Raw genomic sequence first — 24,527 nt, forward strand, 5'->3', positions numbered from 1 at the left:
GTTTTTATACTGACAGCTAAATAAAAATGACAATAAATCAAAATAATAATAAAAAAACAATAACTAAGTAAAAAACGTATTGCAACTACTAGCATTATTGTATGTATTAGGAAATCGACGCCAAAAATAAATTTCAACTAAAACTTTCAAGTTTTAAATCCAAACGTCAATCATAATGACACTAAAGCGTGGCTTACGTTTATATTTTGTAAACTGACATAATAATGTCTTGTTACCTCATACAAAAATTTAATTTCCATTGAAAATGGAACCTGTGAGCTGTCTAATTAGTAAATATTTACAACCTATCAGGTAGATAGAATAATTATAATTAGATTTTTTTTAAGATCAAAAAGTCAAAACAATATTTAGCTTTCTAAGAAATTTCTGGAGCAACTTCCACAAATTCAAGGCATAAAAATATTAGCGAACTGATCTTTAACTTTTATTACAATTTATTACCCTTACTAACCCAACCCCTGAACGCAGGTAAAGACTGAGTTTGGACCCTGCCTAGGGTGTATTACTGGTTGCTTTTGAAAAAGAATAATAAATGCTGAAAACCGACTTGCCCGTTCACTCCCGGACAGCCTTAAAAGATAAGTTTACAATATGACAATCCAGCCAAAATTGGGCTCACTACTTGTACGCTTTTTTTTTTTGAATAGAAGTGTACCTACCTTCAAGGTTCTGCTAATCCATTCCTTAGCATATTCTACATTCAAACACAAACTCATGCATTTCGACTACAGTACAGATAGATGACCCATAAAACTGAGGACACAGTAACAATTGTTTTAATATTGAACTCTAAAATTTTTCATTTATGAAGTTGTGATACAGTAGTAATAGTGGTGTAATCTTTTATTGCAATTGTGTTTACACAAAATGTCCAAAAATAGATACAATACCATAATAATTATATAAAGCAGTTTACAATTAATTCACAAAAACTACGGGCATTACTAGGGCACTACATTAGTATTTAAGCTCTATTTACACTATTTCCATCTAAACCATTTAACATTAGTAGAATATAAAACTATGTTGGTTACGAAGTATGCTCCAAACAAAATGGACTTTTTGCTTTTACTTCCTAACAAGCACAATCACAGGAACAGCGTTTGACTCTCTTTTCAACCTTGGGAAGTAGAGCGTCCACCGAACGCACAGATCTAGGCTGAACATCTAAAAATAACAGAAATAATTATTATTATTTTCATTTAATGTGATAGGACTTAAAAAGCAAAGAAAAATTAAGCAGAGAAAAATTATTATTATAAGTCCAAAATCAAGAGAAAAATGAACTTTTCTTTCTACTGAGTTAGAATAATGAAGTTTTAATTACAGATTTGCTGGTTTCAAGTAAAGCAAAAACTTTTTTTCCTTTGCAGTTTTGGCGTAAAATTAAATATAATTTTTTTTTCCTCTTGTAAACTCAATCCGGGGACATACTGTATAATAAAAGTTTGACGTTTGAATTTGAAATTTAGGTAAAAAATGAAAATCATTTACAGTCACCTGATATTTACGTTTCTATTTGAAAAACATGCTAAAACACTTGATAAGTCAAAAATAATGACTTGATTTGATGTTTTTTTTTTGGTTTGTTTTAGCAAAATCTTGCTATTAACACCATTTTCGACCATATTTTGTATTTTTCGTCCTATTGTTTTGACAAAATTTCACTCAAAAAGAGCTAAATCGAATAAAACAAACGAAATAACATGAATTTAGAGATTTTTTGTTGTTTGAGTATGATTTGACAATATCTTGCAAAATAAATGGTTCTCTAATTCAAAAACGAACTAAATCGAGCGAGACATGCTAATCAATTTCAATCTAATTTGGTAATTTTTCAGTCAGTTTTAGCAAAAATTTGAATGTACTTCGAAACGTGATGAAACACTCTAATAAAAATGCAAAAATGACACTAGTTTTGGGCTAATTTGGTAAATTTTCGGTTTGTTTTTAACGAAATTTTGCAAAATAGTTCTGTTTCCGGCTAAAAACATACTAAAATGCTCAGAAATGGACAAAAGAACGTACTTTTTCATTTTTCCGATTTTTTTTTACCTTATTGAGTAAACTATTATTTTTGAGAAAATCTAGCATTTGAGTTTCTGTATGGCTAAAAAAGCGTATAAAATGCTCAAAAAAAAAAAAACAAAAAAAATTGTGACATCGTTTTTGATTGAATTTATAAGACTGAATGTATATCAATAATTAAAAAATCAAATTAAAAAAGATCATTTTGCTAACGTTAGGGCGAATACTCGATTAAAAAAATTCTTTGGAAATACATTAATTTTAACTAGTCACGTTTCTAAAAAATCATCAGAAATTAGAATTTTTTCAAAAGTTTTCCAAAGCAATTTTACCAGATCTGGTGAAATTTCACCAGTCCTGGCAACACTGATCATCGTAATAATCGCAATGCAAGCTCTATAAAAATCCTAATGCCAGGGAGAAGCTTTAATTTTTTATTTTAGTATGTACCAAAATGTCAGAAGCTGTGAAATCTCAAAAACAGAAACAGAAACACTACCCCCACTAGCACTTAAAAAAAATAAACTTTAGGTAGGTATCTATTTTTTGCAACAAATTTCAAAAGAACTTTTTCTACTTCCACATCTAAAACACGGATTATCGTGTATGTTTCCATAACACTAAGTGACCTTTTATATACATCTTGACAAGCCGTGACTAACATGCGTATTAGTCACGTTGCTAATAGCAAATGTCGTATTCGTCACCGGCTGAAGTTGGCTTTCTGTCATTTAATTTAAATTTTAATTTAAAGTTGCGGTCACTTCATAGTGGCCATTTAATTTATTGTAAAGTTGGCAACCCCTAGCGCGCCACCTCTACTGTGTGGGTTGTATCTATGTTGGCAGCAGAATTATCTAAATTCTGTCAACAATTGTGACAGGCCCATTGGCCCAGTAGATTTTATATGTGAAGTATTCTAATCAGATTTTTTTAGAATTGTCATTTTTGATAGATATGTCCATAAAAAACAATTGGATGTTTAAAGTGGTCGTAGAAAAAGTATAGTATGTAACACGTGTATAAACTTTTCTAGGCATTCGTTTTATTAAACAATCGCTCTGCTGCGCTTCGCTCGTTCCTAATAAAACTCATGTCTAAAGTGGCGTTTATAGCACTAGTTACATAATATACTATTTAGATACTATATCTTTATATAGATATAAGTCAGTTTTTAAATGTACGTTGAAACTTTAAACGTCATAAATACATAATAATTGCTTACAGTGAGGTCTAGGCTCCTCTGGGTCAGTGGTTCGAGATTCTGCATCTTCTTGTGGAATCATACGCATGGGAATAGATGCAGGATTTCTATCAAACATCTGGTTTTGCCTCTCATTAACTTCTTGGGCGTTTTGTCTTTGCTGTTCATAAGCCTTCAATTCCTGCAAAGCTTCAGCAACAACTGGTGGGACATTAACCATTTCCATTGGAGCTGATTGTTGCATTTCTGGTGCCGCTGACATCACCAACTGGGGTTGTGTACGCATATCCGGTCCAACTCTTTGGTTCTGTGATGAAGGAACTGGGTGTATTTGTTGTGGAGCAGCGTTCATTTGTTGAAAAATAGTTTTTGCTCCTTGTGGTACAAAAACCTTTTTTTGTGGATTGGTTTGGCCTTCATTCAAATCTTGTAGTGTATCGTCAAATTCTTGTGAAACAGTTACAATAACATCGCGATTTGGAAATCTATTCAACTGTGCAAGAACTTCGTCAGGTATGGGAAGTTTCTGCGCCATTTGTTCAGTGTTGAATTGCATTTCCTGGTTTTGTCCTTCTCGTCCTCTTTGCATTTCCATAATTTTTTGGGCGATGACCTCCTGAGCGATTTGATGCAAAATCTGGTTAGGCGGTAGTCGGTTTTGTTCTCTGATTTGTTGTACTCGTGGAGGCATCGACGCCTCCATTGGATGTGCTGGTCTTTGTGCGTAAGGGTGTAACTGCTGAGCCATGTGTGTTGGGAAATGAGTTTGTGGAATTGGGATCATAACAGGTTGAATAACCATAGTTTCTTCAACTTGATCATCTTCTTGGGGTGATTGTCTAAAAAGTCTAATTTATTAACTGAAAAAATTCCACCAAAATATAATTACTTTTGTTCATTGCCGCTGTCGCAAGAAATCGATATTCTTTCACCGCTAAAGCGTTCGTATCTTGGATCGGTTGTTAAATTAAGTCCAAAGGGTAAATTAATAGCTTTCGGTTTATGATCAACAATTTCTTCCGCACGTTTTTTCTCAACTACGCAATTAATTTTAGGTTTTTTACTTTTTTCAAATAAAGCACCAAGATCATCAAAGTCTAATTGCAAAGGCAATTTTAGGAAAACTGTTTTCTCATCCGATTCACCACTACTGTCACTGCTGGAGGACTCGCTGACAGAGTTTTCAGAACTTTCAGGACTTGTGGAGTCAACGTTATTATTCTTATTCTCATTTTCTTGGTTTCGGGATTCTTTAGTACTCAAATAATTTGAGCTTTGTGTTTGTTGATCTTCCTGAAAAAATAAGAGGAACCACATTATTATAAGTAGGTATGTATCTACCAAGTATTCGTAAAACCACAATTTATTTGCTAACATATTTTTCCCAGGTCCATACAGGGTAATTCTTAAATAGACCGACAAAATTTTATCCTTGGTGGTATCAAATGAGAACATGCTGGAAAAAATATTTATAAATTCTTTGTTTAACCGTTCTCCAAATAAAATTTATTAAAGTTATTTTCGACGTAAAGCGTACGCCACTGATGTGTTCGTAATACCATGGTATTAATTTGATTAAAATGTACTTGATCATTGCAACAAATCATAAACGCCGTAAGTGGCACGGATCAAGGGGGTTTAACCCCTAAAAGTCATAAACCTAAACAGGATACAGTTTGTCTCCATTTATCGTTGGGAAGATGTGATAAAATTTTGTCGGTTTATTTAAGAATCAGCCTCGCTGCAATAGTATATTACATAACGAGCACGGAAAGTGATAAATAACGCACAAGCGGGAAAGTCGCGCACGAGGCGTTAGCCGAGTGCAGGCAATACCGCGAGTGCGTTAGACACTTTCCTGCAAGTTTTGTACACTATTTTTCCTACGACCATAAATAATTTTTTTCTTACGAACATATTTTTTTTTCATAACGATTTATTTTTTATAATGGAAACAAAAATACGTTGAATAACGATTTATTTTTTATAATGGATACAAAAAAATACGTTGAATGAAAAAATACAAAACATTCGAGTGTGAATTGTGCGTTAGATTTATAACACACAGTGCGAAAACAAATCGCACAGGTTTTTGACCTCGTACGATATTGCCAATTTTTGCGCATATGTAATTGTGCGTTATGATCTAGTTTCGTATATGGTCGTAGGAAAAGTGTCTAACGCACTCGTGGGGCTTCCCATTTGTGCGTTATTTCTCACTTTCCGTGCTCGTTATGTAATATACTATTACGAATACTGTCATTATTTACTAGTATTCACATTTGCTGTTCCATAATAAGAAAATGCAAATTTTCAAAAAAAACTGAAATCAAGTGACTTGTACAAAAATATGCTTGAAAGTGTTCTGAAAATTTCAGGAAGGAATACTCGTAGTAAATTCAGTACTAACTGTAGTTAATAGTAGAATAGTTAATACATACTTAATAGTTATTTATGGTACAAGTGTGTTATATTACAAATAAATCATGCAAAAAAATGGTTTCCCGAACTATGCCCCAAGAGCTACATTTATAGTTATTTATATATTAAGGTCATAAGTAGGAGATTATGGCATGAGGGAATGTTTAAAGCCTGAGGAACGATGGCTTTTAAATTCCCGAGGGTCATAATCGATAATTATGCCCGTGGAACATACAACGTTTTATTCTATTTTATAATTTCTAAAAGATTCAAACAAATATTTAGAATTCATTAAAGGAAATCAACTAAAATTTGTGTCCACGCAAATTTTAGTGTTATGTAGAAAGTTAGCGATTTTGATGTTGTTAAGGTTACTGCGTTTGTTTAAAAAACCATTCATTTTTCAAAATGAACGTTTCTGAAGCAGAAAGCGTTTATTCAAAAAAAAAAAATTACAAGAATTTGAAACTGCTCAGGGAGAATTTCCCATAAATCATAGGAATATGACAAGTTTTGATACCATTGCTTGAATAATTAAACCAACCGTTGCTTGCCAGATTTTTGACAGATTTGTGATAATAATTACCAATTTATGCCCTCATTTGGGGACGTATAAAGGTGATTATGGACTAAAATAGAATAAAATTATCTTATTTTTGAAAACCCGTTGACAATGGTTGTCAAATTAATCATAATTCCATTCATGAGCTTTCAAAAACAATCATTATGTATCCCAACAACAAAAGAGTAAACATATCCTAATTTATATTCCTAACCACTAACTAACAAAGAATGTTGATCAATAAGGCTCGGATTATATGCAAAATGCATATTTTGCATATAATCTAATGTTTTTTGATTAAAATAAGCCAATTAAAAAATCCATATTTTGCATATTTTGGCAACTTCGTGCATATTTATGAAATATTGCATGTTTAGAAAGGTTTAATTACTAGGTTATTAAAATGGCTTGTCTGAGGCAAAACCAATTTATATATTCTCTTTCCTTCATCGTGTGCAGTTCAAGATTTATTAGGAGTTTGTTTTTTTATTGTTAAAAGTTTTGCATATCGATGCATATTTGGCATTGTATTTTAGCATATTGCTTAATATCTTGTGCATATTTTTGTGAAAATACGTTCACATAAATGCGCCTATTTTACGAATTTTTCGTGCTTATAATCCTAGCCTTCTTGATCTATTATTACTAATTATTCAAGGGGTGTAAAAAACTAGAGAAGACAATGCCATTTTTCATGATAATCATTATTTGACAAAATTATCATATAACCCAGATACCTACCAGTGGAAATAAATTTACAAAAACTTGCATCCGGGGTAATTTTCTACACTCAATACATTTTCTTGCAGATTCAGATTTATTGGTTAATTTTATTTAAAAAATGTTGCAAATGTTACTCGTGTACGATGTAGCGTGTTCGCGAAAAATGGAGTTTTACTAAACCTGACACCGATATTAATTTCAGAGACAAAAATTTACATCAGCTTTGAAACAAAAGGCCCACCCCAGCAGGTCATGTGACAGATGAAAGTATTCTTCATATTATTACCTATTAACTTATAGGAATAAATTCGTAAGTTCTTTGAAATAAAGTCCAGTTGTGCTCTAGAGGAAAAATTTTCGGACATAAGTCCACAGGAATTTTTTCCTTATATTGACTTAAGGAACCACCTCTCAAAAGCTTTTTTCTGAACATTTTGTTGTTGTTGTTTATTATTTTAATCTACCTCTTTTTCTGTTAGATCTCGATTAAAAGATTGTAGAGAAAAAGTAATTTCAGTTTGTCACATACATTTAGGATGACTGAATAATCATAACCAATATCAAAATAAATCAAATATATGACTTTTCGATGATTGTCGGTAGAGTCGCTCATGACTCGCTCGCTTGGTCGAACTGACCTACATTCAAAGAGTAAAGACCTCTCGCTTTCACCGTTGTGTCATGAACTCATACGAGTAAAGATGTTAATAAATATCAAATTATCGTTGTTGCCTATATTATACGTACCTACATGTAACACTGAATATAAATTAATAGTCTTTTGGGTCGGTATAGATAGCATTAATTGAAAACTCTCCTCTAAATTTCCAAATCAAGCATCCAAATCAAGCATGTATCAAAAAAAAACATAAATATCATAAAAATAAAGTAACAGTTTCTCTGTCACACAAATGATCAAGAATCTAAGCCAAAAATTTCATTAAGCAACTATAAAATTAATAAGTGTTGTTTTTACACATATTAATGTTAAGTCCGTAATTTGGTGAATTTACAAATTTAAGAGCAACATTTCCTTTCCTGTGTAAAAGAACCCCACCAGGGATACAAGAGGCATTAAATGCGGAGGGAAAAAAGTTAAAAGATTGTCATGGCATTATTTCTCTTGTAAAAATACGCTTTAATACTATTTATTAATATAATAAGTTATTATAATTTATTAATATTACACCTACTAGCTTTTTTTGCAAAGTCAAATGTAAAAATATGTGTTACTGAAAAATATAACAGTGGTGTGGTGTCCACTATTTACGTAAAATACCGTATGAATTTGAAAATATGGGACACAACAAAAACAAACAAAATATTTTATTTTAGATACAAGAGGATTTAGATAGTTGTGCATAAATTTTAAGAGGTATAGGTCTAAAAAAGTCAAAATAACTCAACTTGGTTTATCCAAATCTTTATAGTTTCTGAGGTACATATGAGTAGGTATAAGGAAATTCGTTAAAAAATGCAGTATAAACAAAGTCTGCATCTTTTAAGTACTTTCTTATAAAGTTTACATTGCTTGTCATTTGATGCAAAATTTAATTTTTTTCAATATGAGGATTCTTTTTTCTGTTGATCTTGATAATTTTAGCTTAAGTATCCTCTCCTTAGAATCTCTTACAACCTCTTAGAATTTGTATACAACTATTAAATCACTATTCACAAGAAATTTGAGAGAGCCCTATGCTCAAAATTAAAAAATACCAACAACCCTCATGTTAAAAAAATAAGAAAAGAAAACAAATCCGTTTATTGGACCAAATAAAGATCGAAATGGCGTGTGTTACAACATTTTCTGGCATTAAATTATGAAATAACTATTATTTACGTATCAGAAATAATAATTACCCGCACAAGAGCTTCTGGTGATAAAGGAGACTGAAACCTGTCGGCTGCTTCATTAAGTAGTTCCAACTCTTGTTCCAACTGTCGACATGAAGCAGTTGCCGTAACGTAAGCAGAGGCTAGTAAGAAACTACCTAACACAAAAGACACCAACACAACTGTAACGGCAATGATTTTTGCCACTTGAACTGTTGGACTATTGGAACGGTGATAAGCCTGAAATTAAAAATGATATTAGTACAATTATTATTTTGACAAAGAATGTAGAAAGACTGTGTTCCCGCATATGCTTAGTTTTAATCACAAACGAGTTTAGCAAGAGTCACAAAGGCTGCATTAGCTCGCATGCTAAAACAATTTTGCTTGAGTTTGTTCAACAGCTTTTAAAACAGACAGTTATTGCTTACGTACAATAAGCATTAAAGTCGAAATTGCATGTGAACATTGACTACAAACCGGGTGAACAGAAAGTATGAGAAAATAGTATATCATGTTATTAGGAGTAAAAGTGGTAATTTATGTGGCGAAACTGAACGTTTATTTCGCCGAACGGAGTGAGGCAAATGATTTACCTGAGAAACATAAAGTTATTTTTACTCCAAATAACATATGATACTCTATTTTATCGGCAAACAATTTAGATGGAGATAAAAGAGCAACATAATAATTACACAGGCCGACATGATTTTTGGGGTTTAAAATGTTGTTGTCATTTTTTACTAACTTGTTGACGCCGATTGCAAATCCACCTGTCTCACAACAGGTTTTGAAAAAATCTATATACCTAGTGGTAATTTTTATTTTCTTCATAAAATCATCCAGTTTTAGCTCTCTTTCCGCGAGTTTTGCCACGTTTCATGAAAAACATGGGAATTATAACAGCAGCAACACCCATAGGATATTCCATTGTTCTAGAATGAGTCGTTGAATTTGGTTACAATATCCGTGTCATAACCATCACCTCATTGGCAACGTCGCAAATGCGTTTTTTAAGGTGAAATAGATCAAAAACATTTGATTTTTGTGTACCTACTTAAAAGAAGAATTTGTGTCACAACTAAACTCTAATGACAAATTTTAAACCATGAAGCTCCACTCTTTCATACAAAAAAAAACATTGTGGAAAGTGACAGAAAAGGCGATGGCTTCATAACTCCATTATTTTTGTAGATAGATATGACAATATATGCATAGGGTAGCTAAAAAGTAAGGATATAGCTAAATATTTTTAGAACGGTTTAGCAGAGCACCTTGAAATTTGGGAAACGGTTTACCTATTTTTTGGTCAAAGTTCAGACGACAAAGAGCTAACGATAGATAAAGACATCATTTCCAAGACTAAATTTTTTTACATTTTTCAAAATTTAATTAGTTTGATAATTAAAAAAAAATGAGATATGCATGTGTTACATCCCAGAACTCCCAAAAAAAATGCTCTTCTTAAAAATAATAAATTTGACCCTTCCTGACATTAAAAAAAATCAAGTTAGCCTTGTATTCCTAGAACAAATGGAGATAGAAGTTTGATAAACATCTGAGGCTATGGAATTTAAATACTTTTAGGCAATAAGTTTTGATGAATAGTTTTTATGATATTTACCTGCATCCATACTTTTTAGCGACCCTGTATATAGAACAAAGATACACAGTTTTTTGTCATCTATTGTTTAGCCCAATCAATGCTGCTTCCTGTTCCACCGGAAGTAACATCAATTATTATTTTTAGATTCCTCATTAAATTGTTTTTCAATAAGCTTATTTTCTATTATTTATCAATAACTTTTGATTTTAAGCAATTTAAAAATTAAATTAAATTAAATAGACTACGGAAAGATTAATTATTCTATCTAAGACAAGCAAATGACTGATAACAAAAAACTGTTTAATTTTGATCAAAGAAGTATTGTAACGTCTTTAAAAGTAATGAAATTATGTAATTATGTAAGTAATTATTATTTTTCAAATTGTCGTTTCCTGTATGAAATAGTGGAGTATTTTGGTTCTAAATTTGTCATAGAATCCAGTTCTTACACAGATTTTTCTTTTACATACAAATTAAATGTTTTTGACCCATTTCACAGCTACAACGTTGCCAGTTAGGAAATTAATGGTACGACATATATAGGCTGTTTCAGTTAAATCCCACGTTATACGTATTGTGAGTTCTGCCAATGAAATTTATCTAAAAATTTGCCTATAGCATAGCCGTAATCGGTTATGTCCTGTTCAATAAAAATATTTTTAAAATGATCGGTTATACCGGAAGGGGGTATCAAACTGTTTTTTATTGGTCTTTTGAATTATTCTAGTAATTTTAAGAGAGTTTTTACAGTCTACCCTATATCTAAATTTTGAAATTTTTTGACTTTGCACCTTATTTAAAAAATCGATTACTCTACCACTTTTAATTATTTTAAAATCGTATTTAAGCACATGAAAGAGAAATGTTAATTCTTTCCTTTGGTGTATTCATAATTAAAAAATAATTAACAAACTCCCAAAATTTAACATTAAGTTTGGGAAACTTCAAATAACTCAATTTTTCTAAATGAAAGTTTTATTTTTTATTTACTAAATCAAGAAGAGTTTAGTTCTGTATCGATCTTATTCAATTCTGTCTTATTCAATTCTGTATCAACATTCCCTATACCTATGTTTAATGGTTTTCAGGTTATCTTGACTTACTTACTTACATTGCGAGAAATTCATTATTATTATTCATAGTTCTTTTTGCATAGTTTGCCATGGAAACATTTCTCACTGCATAAACGACTTCATTTAACAATTGGTATGAAATATCAGGTTCAGGTTGGGAAGTGGTTACTTCCCAATCCAAAAACTGATAAGGAAGTGACCACTTCCCAATCTGAATTTATTTTTTGACATTTGACTCTTTTATGCCTATTATTTAATGTTACATTTTGTTCATGTTCCTGGTATCTTATCTTGCTCAGCATTTTTCTGTGAGGCACAAGTTCTGATATATCCTGTATGTAAAACATATTTTATTTTTTTACTTTGGAATGCTAAATTGGTAGGAGTCATTGTCTTTAATTTATAAATACAAATACACAGAAACACTTAAAATGTACATGTTCCAAACTGTCTGCTACTAACAAAAAGTTTAGATTTTTCCTCCAATTTACTATTTTATTCCATAGCTGCGTAGTTCAAAGTTTTAATTTTATATAAATAATGTAATTGTTTAATAATTATAATTATACAATAAGTGAATTAAAACATTGTTTATTTGCGAAAAGAAAATTCTTCGATTTATAAGCTTTGAACTATTAAATAATGTAGATTAATGATTAATGTGTAGATTTCATCAGGTATCTGCTTTCCTAAAACAACACTGTGTATAGGGCACAGAGCAAAGAAATCTAAAGTCTTCAGATTCGAAGAAATGGACACTGCTTCAGATGATGAATATTTGCTGAAATAATTTTTAAATCACTAGTGAATTAAAACGTATTAATTTTTAACTAGTGAATAATAGATTGCTTATACGTGTTACTATGGAGTTAATAATGTCAACTTATAATGTCAAAATTGAATCAAATATTTTAAATGTTTGACTTGAGACTTTTGTTAGTTTGCTTTGACCGTAGTTTTATCCTACAGTCATGGGTCCTCAGTCTATTTCAACCTGCCACTTGAGATACCAGTATCAGTCACAAAAGGAAATTGTTGTTCATTAACTACTGAAAATACAGAGTGGTTCCCTTTTAATACAAAATAATAGTCATCACTCATCTAGGCTCGCAAAATTTGTAGCTTATTAAAATTGCGCCCTTTATCTTTGGTAAAGAAGCGTTTTTGAACAATTGTTCATAGAACACGTGTTCCTGCAATTTTGCCAGTAAAAACAGAACCACCCTATATATTATTAAATACATCTTAGAATAAAAAAGGTGTCAAAACATTAAAAGTTTTCTATTATGGATTTTTAATACACGCGCCCTAAAACTCTCACACAGGGCAGACAGTGCGTTACAGGAAATCTACTTTAGCCTCCCAGGCGCATACGTTGAGTAGGAAGAGGATATCGACGTGTAGAAAGTAACCGTAGGCAAGCCGAATGAATACAATACTTTTACCCCAAACATTCAAACATTTCCAAGTGTTACGTAACCTTTTTGTTTGACAAGTCAAAAATTAGGAGAAAAATTTTAGAAGTTTTTTATTCGTTTCGAATTAGGCTGACAATTGCTGTAGAAAAACATTTAATACATTAATCATGGAAATTGTATAGGTACATTGAGTGAACTTCGGAAAAAATTAGCCTCGACGGTATTTGGAGACTGTCGAAAAGACAATTAGAAGATTTTGCGTTAGAAATTGTAATTAAATTATGTATCTCGCTCAAAAAAATGCCTACGTTGTGGAGAAAATTAATTCTTCAAAATGTCCAACTAGGCGAATAAAATACATACAGGGTGCACCAAAACTCGCGCCCCAGAGAAAAATGTCAAATGCCGGCGGCAATGAGTCGCCAAAAAGTGCAGCTGAAGAAGTAACTTTTGCTTGCATAAGAAAGTTGAGAGACTCTTAATTCCACTAATCCCAGAAGGGCGTGATTGGAAAATTATATCCGTTGCTAGGTTACACAAATAATACCAATTTGCCCAAAATTTTATTAAAAATAGCTGGATTATTGTAATTGTCTGTCACACTATTTTCGAATATTTTTCTCGCTGAAGATGCTGTGCACAAGTATAATGAGACGAAATCGTTGAAAATTTTTGAAAACTCGATTTCCGTTGCGATGAACCAACAACTAAGTATTTTAATACTTTTAGATGTTTTCTTCAGAAGCATTGTTCCTCCTTAACTTTTTCTTCGATATGACACAGACAACAAGCCGAAAAGTAATTCTAGAAGCGAGTTAGATTAACCAGAAAGACAAAAATGTACGGCAGTTTCTTTACTAACAGAAAAATGTACTTTTTATAAAAAAAATTGTACTTGAACAAAATAGGTTAGGATAATTTTTACTGTCATAATTGTAGATTTACCAAGGTATTGTTGTTCGGTAATGTAATTGTAACCTAAAAACACACATTGCACTAAGACCCCTTGCTTTCTTTTTCATTAAACAATCCACAAGAGTATTGCAATATTGATATTGAAATTAGTTGATATTCCTCAACAGTCCACAAATTTACTGGAAATCATTGCTGAAATGCCCACGGAAACAAAGCATTTGAAATTTCCTCTGCCCTAATACGAGTATGTCAGTTATAATGACTACAACTTCTCTGATGCATCTACTTAGTGCCCTCTTAAAAAATCAAGAAAAGCTTCTTCATTTTCAACTATGCGCGCCGTTCTGGGAACACCTCTAATTTCTGTTCTGTCTGGTAGGACTTGATCGCTCTTGCACCTTGGCAATGGCTCTCAATGTAACCTTATAGCATGGGCGATTTCTGTCAGGAAAACGTTCGGAAAATATCCTAGCTGCCTCCCTGGCGTTACGCCAACACTTTCCAAAAGTGGTTATTATCTCCAAATAATCAGCGGCTAATCTCATGGTTAAAACTTATTAACTTAAACCACACAATTGACATCTAACACAAATTCAAACCATTACACTCGTGTACAACCTCTTCAGGGAGAAAAATATTCGAAAATAACGTGTTATGTCAACACATGACAGATGTGAAAATTACAGTAGACCAACTATTTATTGAAGATTCTAGGCAAATTGTTATTATTTTTGTAACCCAGCAACAGATATAATTTTTCGATTCCACCCTGAGGTGCCCTTCTGGGATTGGCGGAATTAAGGGTCTAATAACTTTCTTATGCAAACAAAAGTTACTTCTTCGGCTGCACTTTGTGGCGACCCATTGCCGCCGGCACTTGACATTTTTCTCTGGGGCGCGAGTTCTGGCGCACCCTGTATAGAGTGCATTATCAAAAGTAATGCCGGACAAAACCCTACAATGGAAAATATCAAGACCGAGAACAAGAAAGGAATCAAACTAGAAGTCCAGAAAAAGACGATAAGAATATCGTTTATCGATGATGACAGTATTACAAAAAGTAACATAGGAGGAGTAACGGTAAATATGTTGATGAACTCTGATAGTAAAAGTAACCAAGAACAGCTAAAAGAAACCAAAAGCAATGCTCATTAAAGTAACTTTCTGGTTTTTCATTTGGCAATAAAACTCCACTTAAAGTTTTTGAATATCAAGTATAATATCTCCATAAGTAACAACAGCATAACATCAGCAACCTATCAACCTATTATACCTATAATGATTTAGCAAAATTATTACATAAACGTGTCAGACAAGTTGAAAATCCTTCTATCACTTTTGCAAAAAGTGTATACTTTTTTCAAAAAGGACCATCTACCAACGCACCTCTTTAGAGACACTACACAGTATCATAAACACACGCTTTTGGTAGTTTACTAACAGTTAATGATAACCTTATACAAGACAGTCATAGTAGCGCAGGTACATACGTTTTAAGTACCTACCTTGCCAATTTTATTGCTAGCCTCAATACGAATGAAGATTTGTAAGTCGTTTGTGAAGGAAGTTTAAATTTAGACTAGGACTCTTTTTCGTTTTTTGTTTTTATAATATTTAATAACAAAACACATATTGAAACAATTTGATAAATTTTACCACATAAAACTACAATATAAGAAATTGAACCTAGAAAAAACAAAACACAAACACAGAAAGTTTAAAACCAAAATAAAAATCAAAGCAAATGTTCAAAATGAGGTCTATTTCTTCCATCTCTTCTGCAGCAGTCGTTTCTCTGTGTAACAGCTCCTATCTGCCGTTCCTTCTTGTTTGGTATACTTTTGCCTTACCAGTTTTCATCACAATTAAAAAAAAAATTCCTTCAGCTCGGTTTGAACCCATTAGAGTTGAAAGCATTGATAATTTTAAACTACACGCTAATTTTCATCAACCAATTCAGCGGTTCTCAAAATGTGTTCACTTTTTTGCTATTCTGTACCTATACCTTCAAATTTTTGCTAAACCATTCCCTACACCCGGTATAATTAAAAATAACACGAGATGCTTCTGAGGAGATGCGACCTCCATAGTTTAAATTTGAGTTAGAAGTAATCGTAGATCAGTTCCCAAAATTTAAAAATGTCACACTTAACGTTCCCATTGCTGACTCAGTTAAGCCCGTTTACCACCTGAATAAAAGAATACCAATTACTTTGAAAGTCAAAATAGAAAAAAAAATGGAAAAACTGAATCGGACATTATAGAAATAGTAATTGAACCCAACTTTAAACAACACAGATAAATAAAAATATGTTTACATAGACATGCAAAAAGCAGATGAAGTTTTTCAGCGATCTTACACTACCACCAATAGACGTTCTAATACCACATTTCCGTAATGCACTATTGTTTAGCCGATTAAATATAAAAAAAAATTCTTCATTTCATTTAAATACGAGTATAAAAGATTTATGTTCTAAATATCATACGCACCAAAAAGTAGTTTTTCAAAACTTTTGGAAAGTATTCTACAACACGTTTAACTTTGACGCTCGTATACGTCCGAAATCATGCTAAACATGATAAAACGCTTAAAAAGAATAGAACAAATGGCCCCTTAGAAGAATTAAAAAAAAATGTAGCGTTTAACGAATATTTAGACAGGGTGAAACGGAAACATTTTTCTCAATATGCTAATGGCATGTTTTTTTAAAACAGACTAATCTGGAAAATGTTAATATGTAGTTATTTATTACGAAAAGTATTTTTTTCCACGAGAAACAGTGTGGATCCACGAAGAGTGTAGAATCCTAAGTGGTCCATTTTTTGGGTTTTGTCTATGTGTCTCTTACAACATTTTATCCAACAACTCATGTATTTATTTTAAAGAGATTTGAGAAGCAGTACAACAGTTTACCTTTACAATTTTACTATGCCAAAAGCATTGGGTTTTTCCAAACTTACGTAAGATAAAAAGTAAGTACACATAGACATAAGTACACATAGTTACCTATAAAAAAGTTTTATTGAAGGAAACAGAACAGATTTTTTAAGTCTCCCGCTAAAACTAACGATTAAATTTAAATTTTACCCAAGCTAGAGTAAATAATTGTTATATAACCGGATGTAAAACCTAATTCAGTGTAATTGTTGGTAAAACAAAATTGTTTAGCTAAGTAGTTGTTAAGAATTTAAAGTAATCATTCATCTTCTTAAATTTTATCGACTATAAATAGACATCAGTTAATAGTTTGAAAAACTAATTACAACATTGATAATACTTTTAGAATGTTTGCTTGTTAAAGTAACAATTGTTAAAGATAACTATTATACTCATAATCTCTGTGCTTTTTTGTTATTCAACGTACTACCTTAATACGTTGTACAAACTCTTACCAACTTTCTACTTTCAAATAATGTTTGCTGAAATGTTGCGAATAGAAAGCATCAGGAAATATTGAAGTGAAATTACTTTCCAGGCAGTTTCGATCAACCATTTGTTTTAAAAAGCATAATTTTTTACTAATGCGGTAAACTAATAAAATTAAATTCGTTTAGCTTGAATCATAATATTAATGTAGTTTTGTTATTACGTATTCCAAGTAGGTATAACCAAATTTTTTATTTATACAAAGACAAATTTGATGATACTCACATTCTCGTTATTTGCTAGTATATAGGATGTAAAGAAAACATTTATCAATAAGTTAATGGTATATTCTCTAATCTCTACAAAATGTTGTAATTGGCATTTCCTTTCTACAAAAATAAAAAAACAAGCTTCATAATTTTTGAGTTTCAGGAGTGCGTTCTTTAACTCTGCATAACTGCTTCATCGGTTTTCAGGCTAGCCTGGTCTAAAAAATATACAGGCTGATTTTAATAGTTGTGCAGAAATTTTAAGAATGATAGTAGAAAACAAAAAACGCGAAAATAATTCTTTTCGAAGATATAAGGAGTTTTAATCAAATTTAAATTTCACGCGTAGTCTTTAAAATTCAGTAATAAAAATTGTAAACACATCTTTGAGGCTAGTTCTTAAAAATCGGCAATAATAACAGCCACACAAAAAGTGTTTTCATGTTCTCAGTAATGTAAATTTTGGAATAAAAGACTCAAATATGCACACTTCTTTTATATTGTATTTATTTTTAAATTTTGTATAATGAAGATTGCACCTTTTATATTTCTAAAAGTATAAATATCCAGATGAGGCAATTTATACAGGGTTATTCATAAATATGAAGCAATATTTGAACCTCAAAAATGACCTATAAAATGATGTTAATTTAAATAATAACTCGTGTCCTATCTCTACTGATAAGAATTTTACAGCCCTCGGAATGTGGGTATGGAAATTTGATTTTTTTGTAATAACTTTGGAACTATTTGACCAAATATTATAAAATTGGGAACATTTCCCTGTGACAACATACCCTTTAAACTAGTAATCACGAAAACCGGATACATCCACTCAATTTCCGGTTCCAGCAGTTGCAGGTCACATTTTCTGTGTTTTTCCATTTTTTTGCTCTCTTAACACCAATTTTTTATTGCCCAAATCGATAGAGTAATCAATTTCGATCAAAAAACGCATAAACTTTAATACCTCTAATATGGACCGTTTCAAAGATATTTTAATTTAAACTGAGGACTGCACATCGCTGAAACCAAAAAGTAGGGATTTTGAATTGGTAACAAATGATCATGGTCTCACTAATCGCTGTCAGGCATCTGTCAACTTTGACATTGGAGGATTATTAGACAATTAATCGAAAATATTTAATAAAAGAGTTTACCTCAGATTCCAAACATAACTTAGAATAAATCCAAATGGATCACGTAGCATTTAATTCATAAAAAATTCACAAAAATTTATAGTCAAAGTTAACAGATGCCTGGCAGGGATTTATGTGACCATCGTCATTGGTTGCCGTGGATACCACTTATTCAAAATCCCTATTTTTTGATTTCAGAGTTGTGCAGTCCTCAGTTTAAATTACAATATCTTTGAAACAGTCCATTTTATGGGTATTAAAGATTATGCGTTTTTTGATCGAAATTGATTACTCTATCGATTTGGGCAATAAAAAATTGGTGTTAAGAGAGCAAAAAAATGGAAAAACACAGAAAATGTGACCTGCAACTGCTGGAACCGGAAATTGAGTGGATGTATCCGGTTTTCGTGATTACTAGTTTAAAGGGTATGTTGTCACAGGGAAATGTTCCAAATTTTATAATATTTGGTCAAATAGTTCCAAAGTTATTACAAAAAAATCAAATTTCCATACCCACATTCCGAGGGCTGTAAAATTCTTATCAGTAGAGATAGGACACGAGTTATTATTTAAATTAACATCATTTTATAGGTCATTTTTGAGGTTCAAATATTGCTTCATATTTATGAATAACCCTGTATATTTTGACTTCTTTAAGTGTACTATCACCTTTTAAAAGTACATACAGAAGCATGTATGTGTATACAGGAGGTTTACGGTCCTGAAGTTGAAATTTTAAGAAGTTGATATCATGCACATGCACGGTAAACGAAAACCATGACGCAATATAAAATAAAATTTACCTCACAAAAGTAAATCATTTATTTTATTCAATCCTCTATGTTAAAATTGAATTTTATCTACTCTTTTCTTCATGTTAAAATGAAATTTTATCGTCTAGATGATAAAAAATACATCCATTGATGTTTATCTGCGGTTGTTAGTTGCTAACGATGTTTGACATTAGATTTCATTGTTGAATTTTACTTTGACATTTATAAATACCGACCAAATTGACTACAAAATTTGTGAGGATTGAATAAAATTTTATATTGTACACGACGATAAAATTTTCATTATGTTTTCGAGCATATTAGCGTCTCGGCTGACGCCTCGACGCTAAATTGCTCTCAAAGATAAGATTCACTTTGATCGTCTTGCATAATAAATAATTTAATAACTATTATCCACAATCACTCTATAAAGAGACTTTATTCCACACTTTAAATGCGTATCAAGTAGCAGTTTATCCACTAGTGGAATAAAGTAACTTTATTCCATTGTTAGTAACCAGCGCACCGCGAAACAGCTTACTACGTTTAACCGAAAGCACATTTGGCGTGACGTTTAAATGTCAGTTTAATTTTTAATTAAGTTTGGAATAATTTGAGCCTGTGATTGTGGATAAAACGTTATATTGCAGTCGTGTGTTAGTCGCGCGTTAACCACTTAAGAAAATTAACCGCTTGAACTGACGTTCTCGCGGTTAAACATTCTTGCGTGGATAAAACGCTACCTAACACACTCTTACAATAAATAACTATTATATTATTTGTTTGAGATCTGCACTGCAAGGTAAATCATAATTATGACAACAAATTTGTTATTTTAATATGTATTTGTGATCCATATTCATAATTTGAAGAAAAAAAGTCCAAGTTGAAACTTGAAAATGATTTCGTTAGGTTAGAGTGATCATTTTATCAAACAGAAGACTTTACAATTTAAATAGTAATGAAAACCAAACCAAATCAAAGAATTACAGTGTCAAACATATAAACTGATTTTTCTTTAATTGTAACAATTAATTTTTTCTGAAAAAGAAATCATTTCAATGACCATCAAACCAATATTTTGGTTTGGAGTTTTTTGTATTACCAGAATATCAACCCCAAAACCATAAACACCCAATATGTATGTACATTTGCGGCCTTTGAAAACTAAGACATTAACTTTTGGCATACTATTTGCTATTTTACAAATTTGTATACTGTAAATAAAGTTTTCATCAAGGATGACAATGTTAGTTAATTTTTCAAATTCTAATGGTGTTGCAATAAATTAGTGTAGTTATTTCTGTCTACAAAACTAAAATTCACTGTTTTGAATTAAAGTTTTTTGCTCTACGACACTGACTCGTATTATTTTAATGACATTTTAGAAACTTCAGTTTCAAGGCATTTTACAACAACAAAATTTTGTATTTGTCAAAGTGTCTTAGTTTTCAACGGCCGCACTGTACAAACGCTACCTTATTAAAATCTTGTTGACAGTTTTCGCGTCACTTTCCTTTCACTTTGTTTAACCCATTGGCTATAAGGTTTTTACATCCAATTCTGAAATTAATTGTCATTGAAGAATAAAAAATATAGGCGTAATAAATAAAAAGTAAATACACCATTACTTTAAGGTCGTAATTAATACTTGTATTCATTTTTTTATAACGATCTAAAAACCGGTTTCTGCAATTATAATATGCCATTAATTTAAGTTTTGGCAATGGAAAGCAATGGTTACTCGTAAGTGTGTTTATATTATAAATAAGTCACCCAAGAGCCCGATGACTCTCATAAATTGTGATTATTTTAACACCTTTTGTGTTTTTTTATTCTGAGAAGCACTTTCACGGTACATGTTGATATAAATTGAACCTGTCTTTTTTAAAAATCACTGAGCTAAGAAATTTCTCACAAATGGGTTATTGTTTAGCTTACCCGTGAGTTATACGATATCTTATTCATTGAAAAATCACCATAATTATTAGACAAATCATGTTTTAGCGAACCACCTTGTTTAATTCTGAATAAAAGTTTTGATTCATTTTTTGTAAATTGGCTTTTAATTTAATACATTTTAATTTAAAGCCAATTAAGTAGGAGTGGTAATTAAAATATAATGGAAAATTAAATAGAAAAACAAAACAATGGAACATTTTGTTTCACAACTATTATTCAAAGAAAAGAAAAATTGGCCCTTTACACAATCGTGTAGGTTATAATATACTATTAGACGAGCCAGGTAAGATTATAATGATTAATATATAATTTTTCGCTTGTGTGAACCATTCTCCCAAAATCCTTATTTAATATAAATTTAATTCTTTAAAATAAAAATTTAAAATTTGAAGCCCAATAAATATGTAGTAGGAGTAATTAAAATATATTGGAAAATTAAGGAAAAAAACAATGGAACATTTTGTTTCACAACTAAATATTATTCAAAGAATAGATGGAGAATTAAACATAATATAGATAATAAATAAAAATATTTTATATTTTAAAGTATGAACTTGTTTCTAAACATCCAAAAGTGGGCGTAATTTGGCTTTTATAGGCCCTTGGACTTCCACGGCACCTTAGGCGATCTCGATTTTTACACCAAATTCGCCGAGTTTTAAATTCTTATTTGAAAAAAGCAATACGCAATGCAAAATACAATTAAACAAACGTTGTTATATAGGGATGCGCCAAAACTCGCGCCCCAGAGAAAAATGCCAGGAACATAGAAAAGATGTTAAAAAAAATATCAATGAAAATTTCGAAGTTATGAGAGTTTAAATTTTGCACTTTGACTCTATTTATTTCTGTTGGAAAAATAATTTTCCAAGTTTTTTTGCTACAGGTTATTAGAACAAGAAACAAGGAAGCTATAGCCTAAATTGTAACTCTGTTTAATGTTATTTGTGGCTATTATTGGCAATTTTTTTTTCTTTTACTAAATAATTATAAAAAACATATACAAGATCATCAGTATCATTAAATAGACAAAAAATGTCAAATGTCAAAAAATAAATGTACAACCTAAAATACCCTATGGGATAGAATGATAAAAAATTTTTGGTAACCTAAAACCGTGCAATGAAATACGAGACGTTTATTTAGTCAAGCTAAATGGTTATGGCTAAACGCTGAAATATGCTCAACCAAAAAATACGCGGTGATTCAAAAATGTCGGATTGCCATACAACTCTCGAATGGTGATAGAAGACTTTCAGCTAAGCATAAAAATAAATTCAGATCTTTGTTTCAAATTTTTTTTTTTGATAAAAACAGAACTGTCAATTTTCATATTATCATGTAGGCATCTTAATTTTTTTGTTTCCGATGTTGTTGAATTTGCTAGTTTTTTTCATCAGTCTTACAACATCTGCCGTTCCCGCTAGCTCAATTCAAGATTACATAATCGGATCGGTCAAAAACTTAATACAAAATCTAATCTTTGGAAAGCTATATCGGGCTCAATCAATTTTTTGTCATGGCAACTTTCAACTTTTGAATCACCCTGTATAGTAGTAACCAGATATTTTTTTGGTTTATCCCTATACTAAAATATACGTCGTTAGTTATTTAAATAATGGGTTCCTTGAAGATGTTCTCTTAATTGTGAGAATAACTGTCAAACCTAGAAGACAGAGGGTTGTTGTTTCATAGCCATCTTTATAAGTGGCAGCCATGGCTGTCTCTTTTAATTTGCACCAAATTTATGTTAGTAGTTACTTTTTTAAATTAAATTAATGTACATATTCTTCGTATCCAGTACTTATATAAAATATGTAGGTATAAGAATCTAAATAAATAACAATTTAAGCGAAATTGTGATTCGTTATTTAAAGCTAACTCAAAAAGTAAGGTATTTCCATTGTTGCAAATTTTGAGAGAAAAAAGTAAACACATCAAGGATCTTGAATGGTAGAAATATCTCCAGTGACATTTCTATTAGTTTAGATCATAATTATACAAAGTAAAGTGGATAATCGAGTTTTGACAAGCAACTAGGATCATGCAATCACTTATAATATGGGTAGGTGTAACATAAAATTTTTTGCAAAAAATGTAGACGGTTTCCATTAAGGTTCTTTAAAGTTCATCAATGAAAAGATATTATCATTTTCACCTGTACACTAAACAATTGGTGAAAATAAAAAGAAATAAAAAAAGGGATTTTGAAAAATATTATAGCGAAAATTAACTGCAACAAGAAACACTACTTAAATACATCTACCTACTGCATCCTAAAGCAAGTGAAAGGTAGTCGTGGAAATGGTAAAGTCAAACAGATAAACCATATGTTTAGATATATAAACGCCACCACAAAATCTTGCTTAACTTATTAACTTTTGAAGTAAAATATAATATTTCGATTTCAAACAATCATATACATATATTTTTTGACATAAAAAGGAGTGCTAATTCCCAACCAAAACAATATTGACAAACGATTTCCAACGTCATAACGATTGCGCATTTACTTATAACTCATTAACTCATAATGACTACAACCAGTGTCCTTGTTTAAAGTAATAAATATTATGCGAAATAACTTCAGTTTTAGAAATCGGAATAAGGTTTCCTTTATAATTGGTCGTTACGGATATTAATTCGATAACAAGTTGGCAAAGATATATATTTTTTGTTTGTCCATTTATTAATTAAAATAAAACATTATTTTTAGTCCTGTGTCATTGTAGAAATCTTCGTGCAACAATGTAAAACTATGTGATGTGCAATGACCATGACGCCTGTAATAAATACCCATTTGTTGAAAAAAGAGATTGCATTATTCACATAAAACAATTGCCACTGTAAAGAATACGTAACTGTAAAATTTTTAGCACAAATACTAGACTATTCTATAGAAAAGACAAAGAATCAATGAGTTCACTTGCTGACTTGGTTTTAAAAATTATTTAAATTATTTGCATAAAATATTGAATTATATGAAATTAAAAAAAAAATACTTACTGGAGGTGGTTCTGAAGAATAAATTTCAGATGGTGGATATTCGGGTTTAATTGTAATAGTTGCCATAGAATCGGGCTGTGGTTCCTTCTCCATTGTTTTAAGTAATCACAGTACAAAAAGAATCCTTTTGTTGAAACCTTAAATATTTAAAATATAACCGCTCACTCCACTAGCAACTGAAATCGACTGACAAGGATAATGGTA

At 31.1% G+C, this 24,527-nt stretch overlaps 1 protein-coding gene across 2 annotated transcripts; it reads right to left on the reverse strand.

Moving 5' to 3' along the window:
* Positions 1–849: 849 nt before the first annotated feature.
* LOC123014749 lies at positions 850–24,527 on the reverse strand. 2 transcript variants are annotated; one of them, XM_044414007.1, is made up of 5 exons: positions 24,324–24,527; positions 8,820–9,032; positions 4,143–4,546; positions 3,275–4,101; positions 850–1,188 (listed from the first exon to the last, which is right to left on the reverse strand). In XM_044414007.1, exons 1-5 carry the CDS (start codon positions 24,414–24,416, stop codon positions 1,097–1,099), a joined length of 1,629 nt encoding a protein of 542 aa, XP_044269942.1. In that variant the 5' UTR covers positions 24,417–24,527; the 3' UTR covers positions 850–1,096. The 2 variants fall into 2 exon arrangements, with proteins under 2 accessions (XP_044269942.1, XP_044269943.1); XM_044414008.1 differs by having other exon boundaries at positions 3,275–4,092; positions 24,324–24,526.

This window comes from Tribolium madens, unplaced genomic scaffold (genome assembly GCF_015345945.1).
Source record: "Tribolium madens isolate multiple individuals breed KSU strain unplaced genomic scaffold, Tmad_KSU_1.1 Scaffold_97;HRSCAF=244;Tcas5.2_LG3a, whole genome shotgun sequence".
In the NCBI taxonomy this organism is placed as follows: Eukaryota; Metazoa; Arthropoda; class Insecta; order Coleoptera; family Tenebrionidae; genus Tribolium; species Tribolium madens.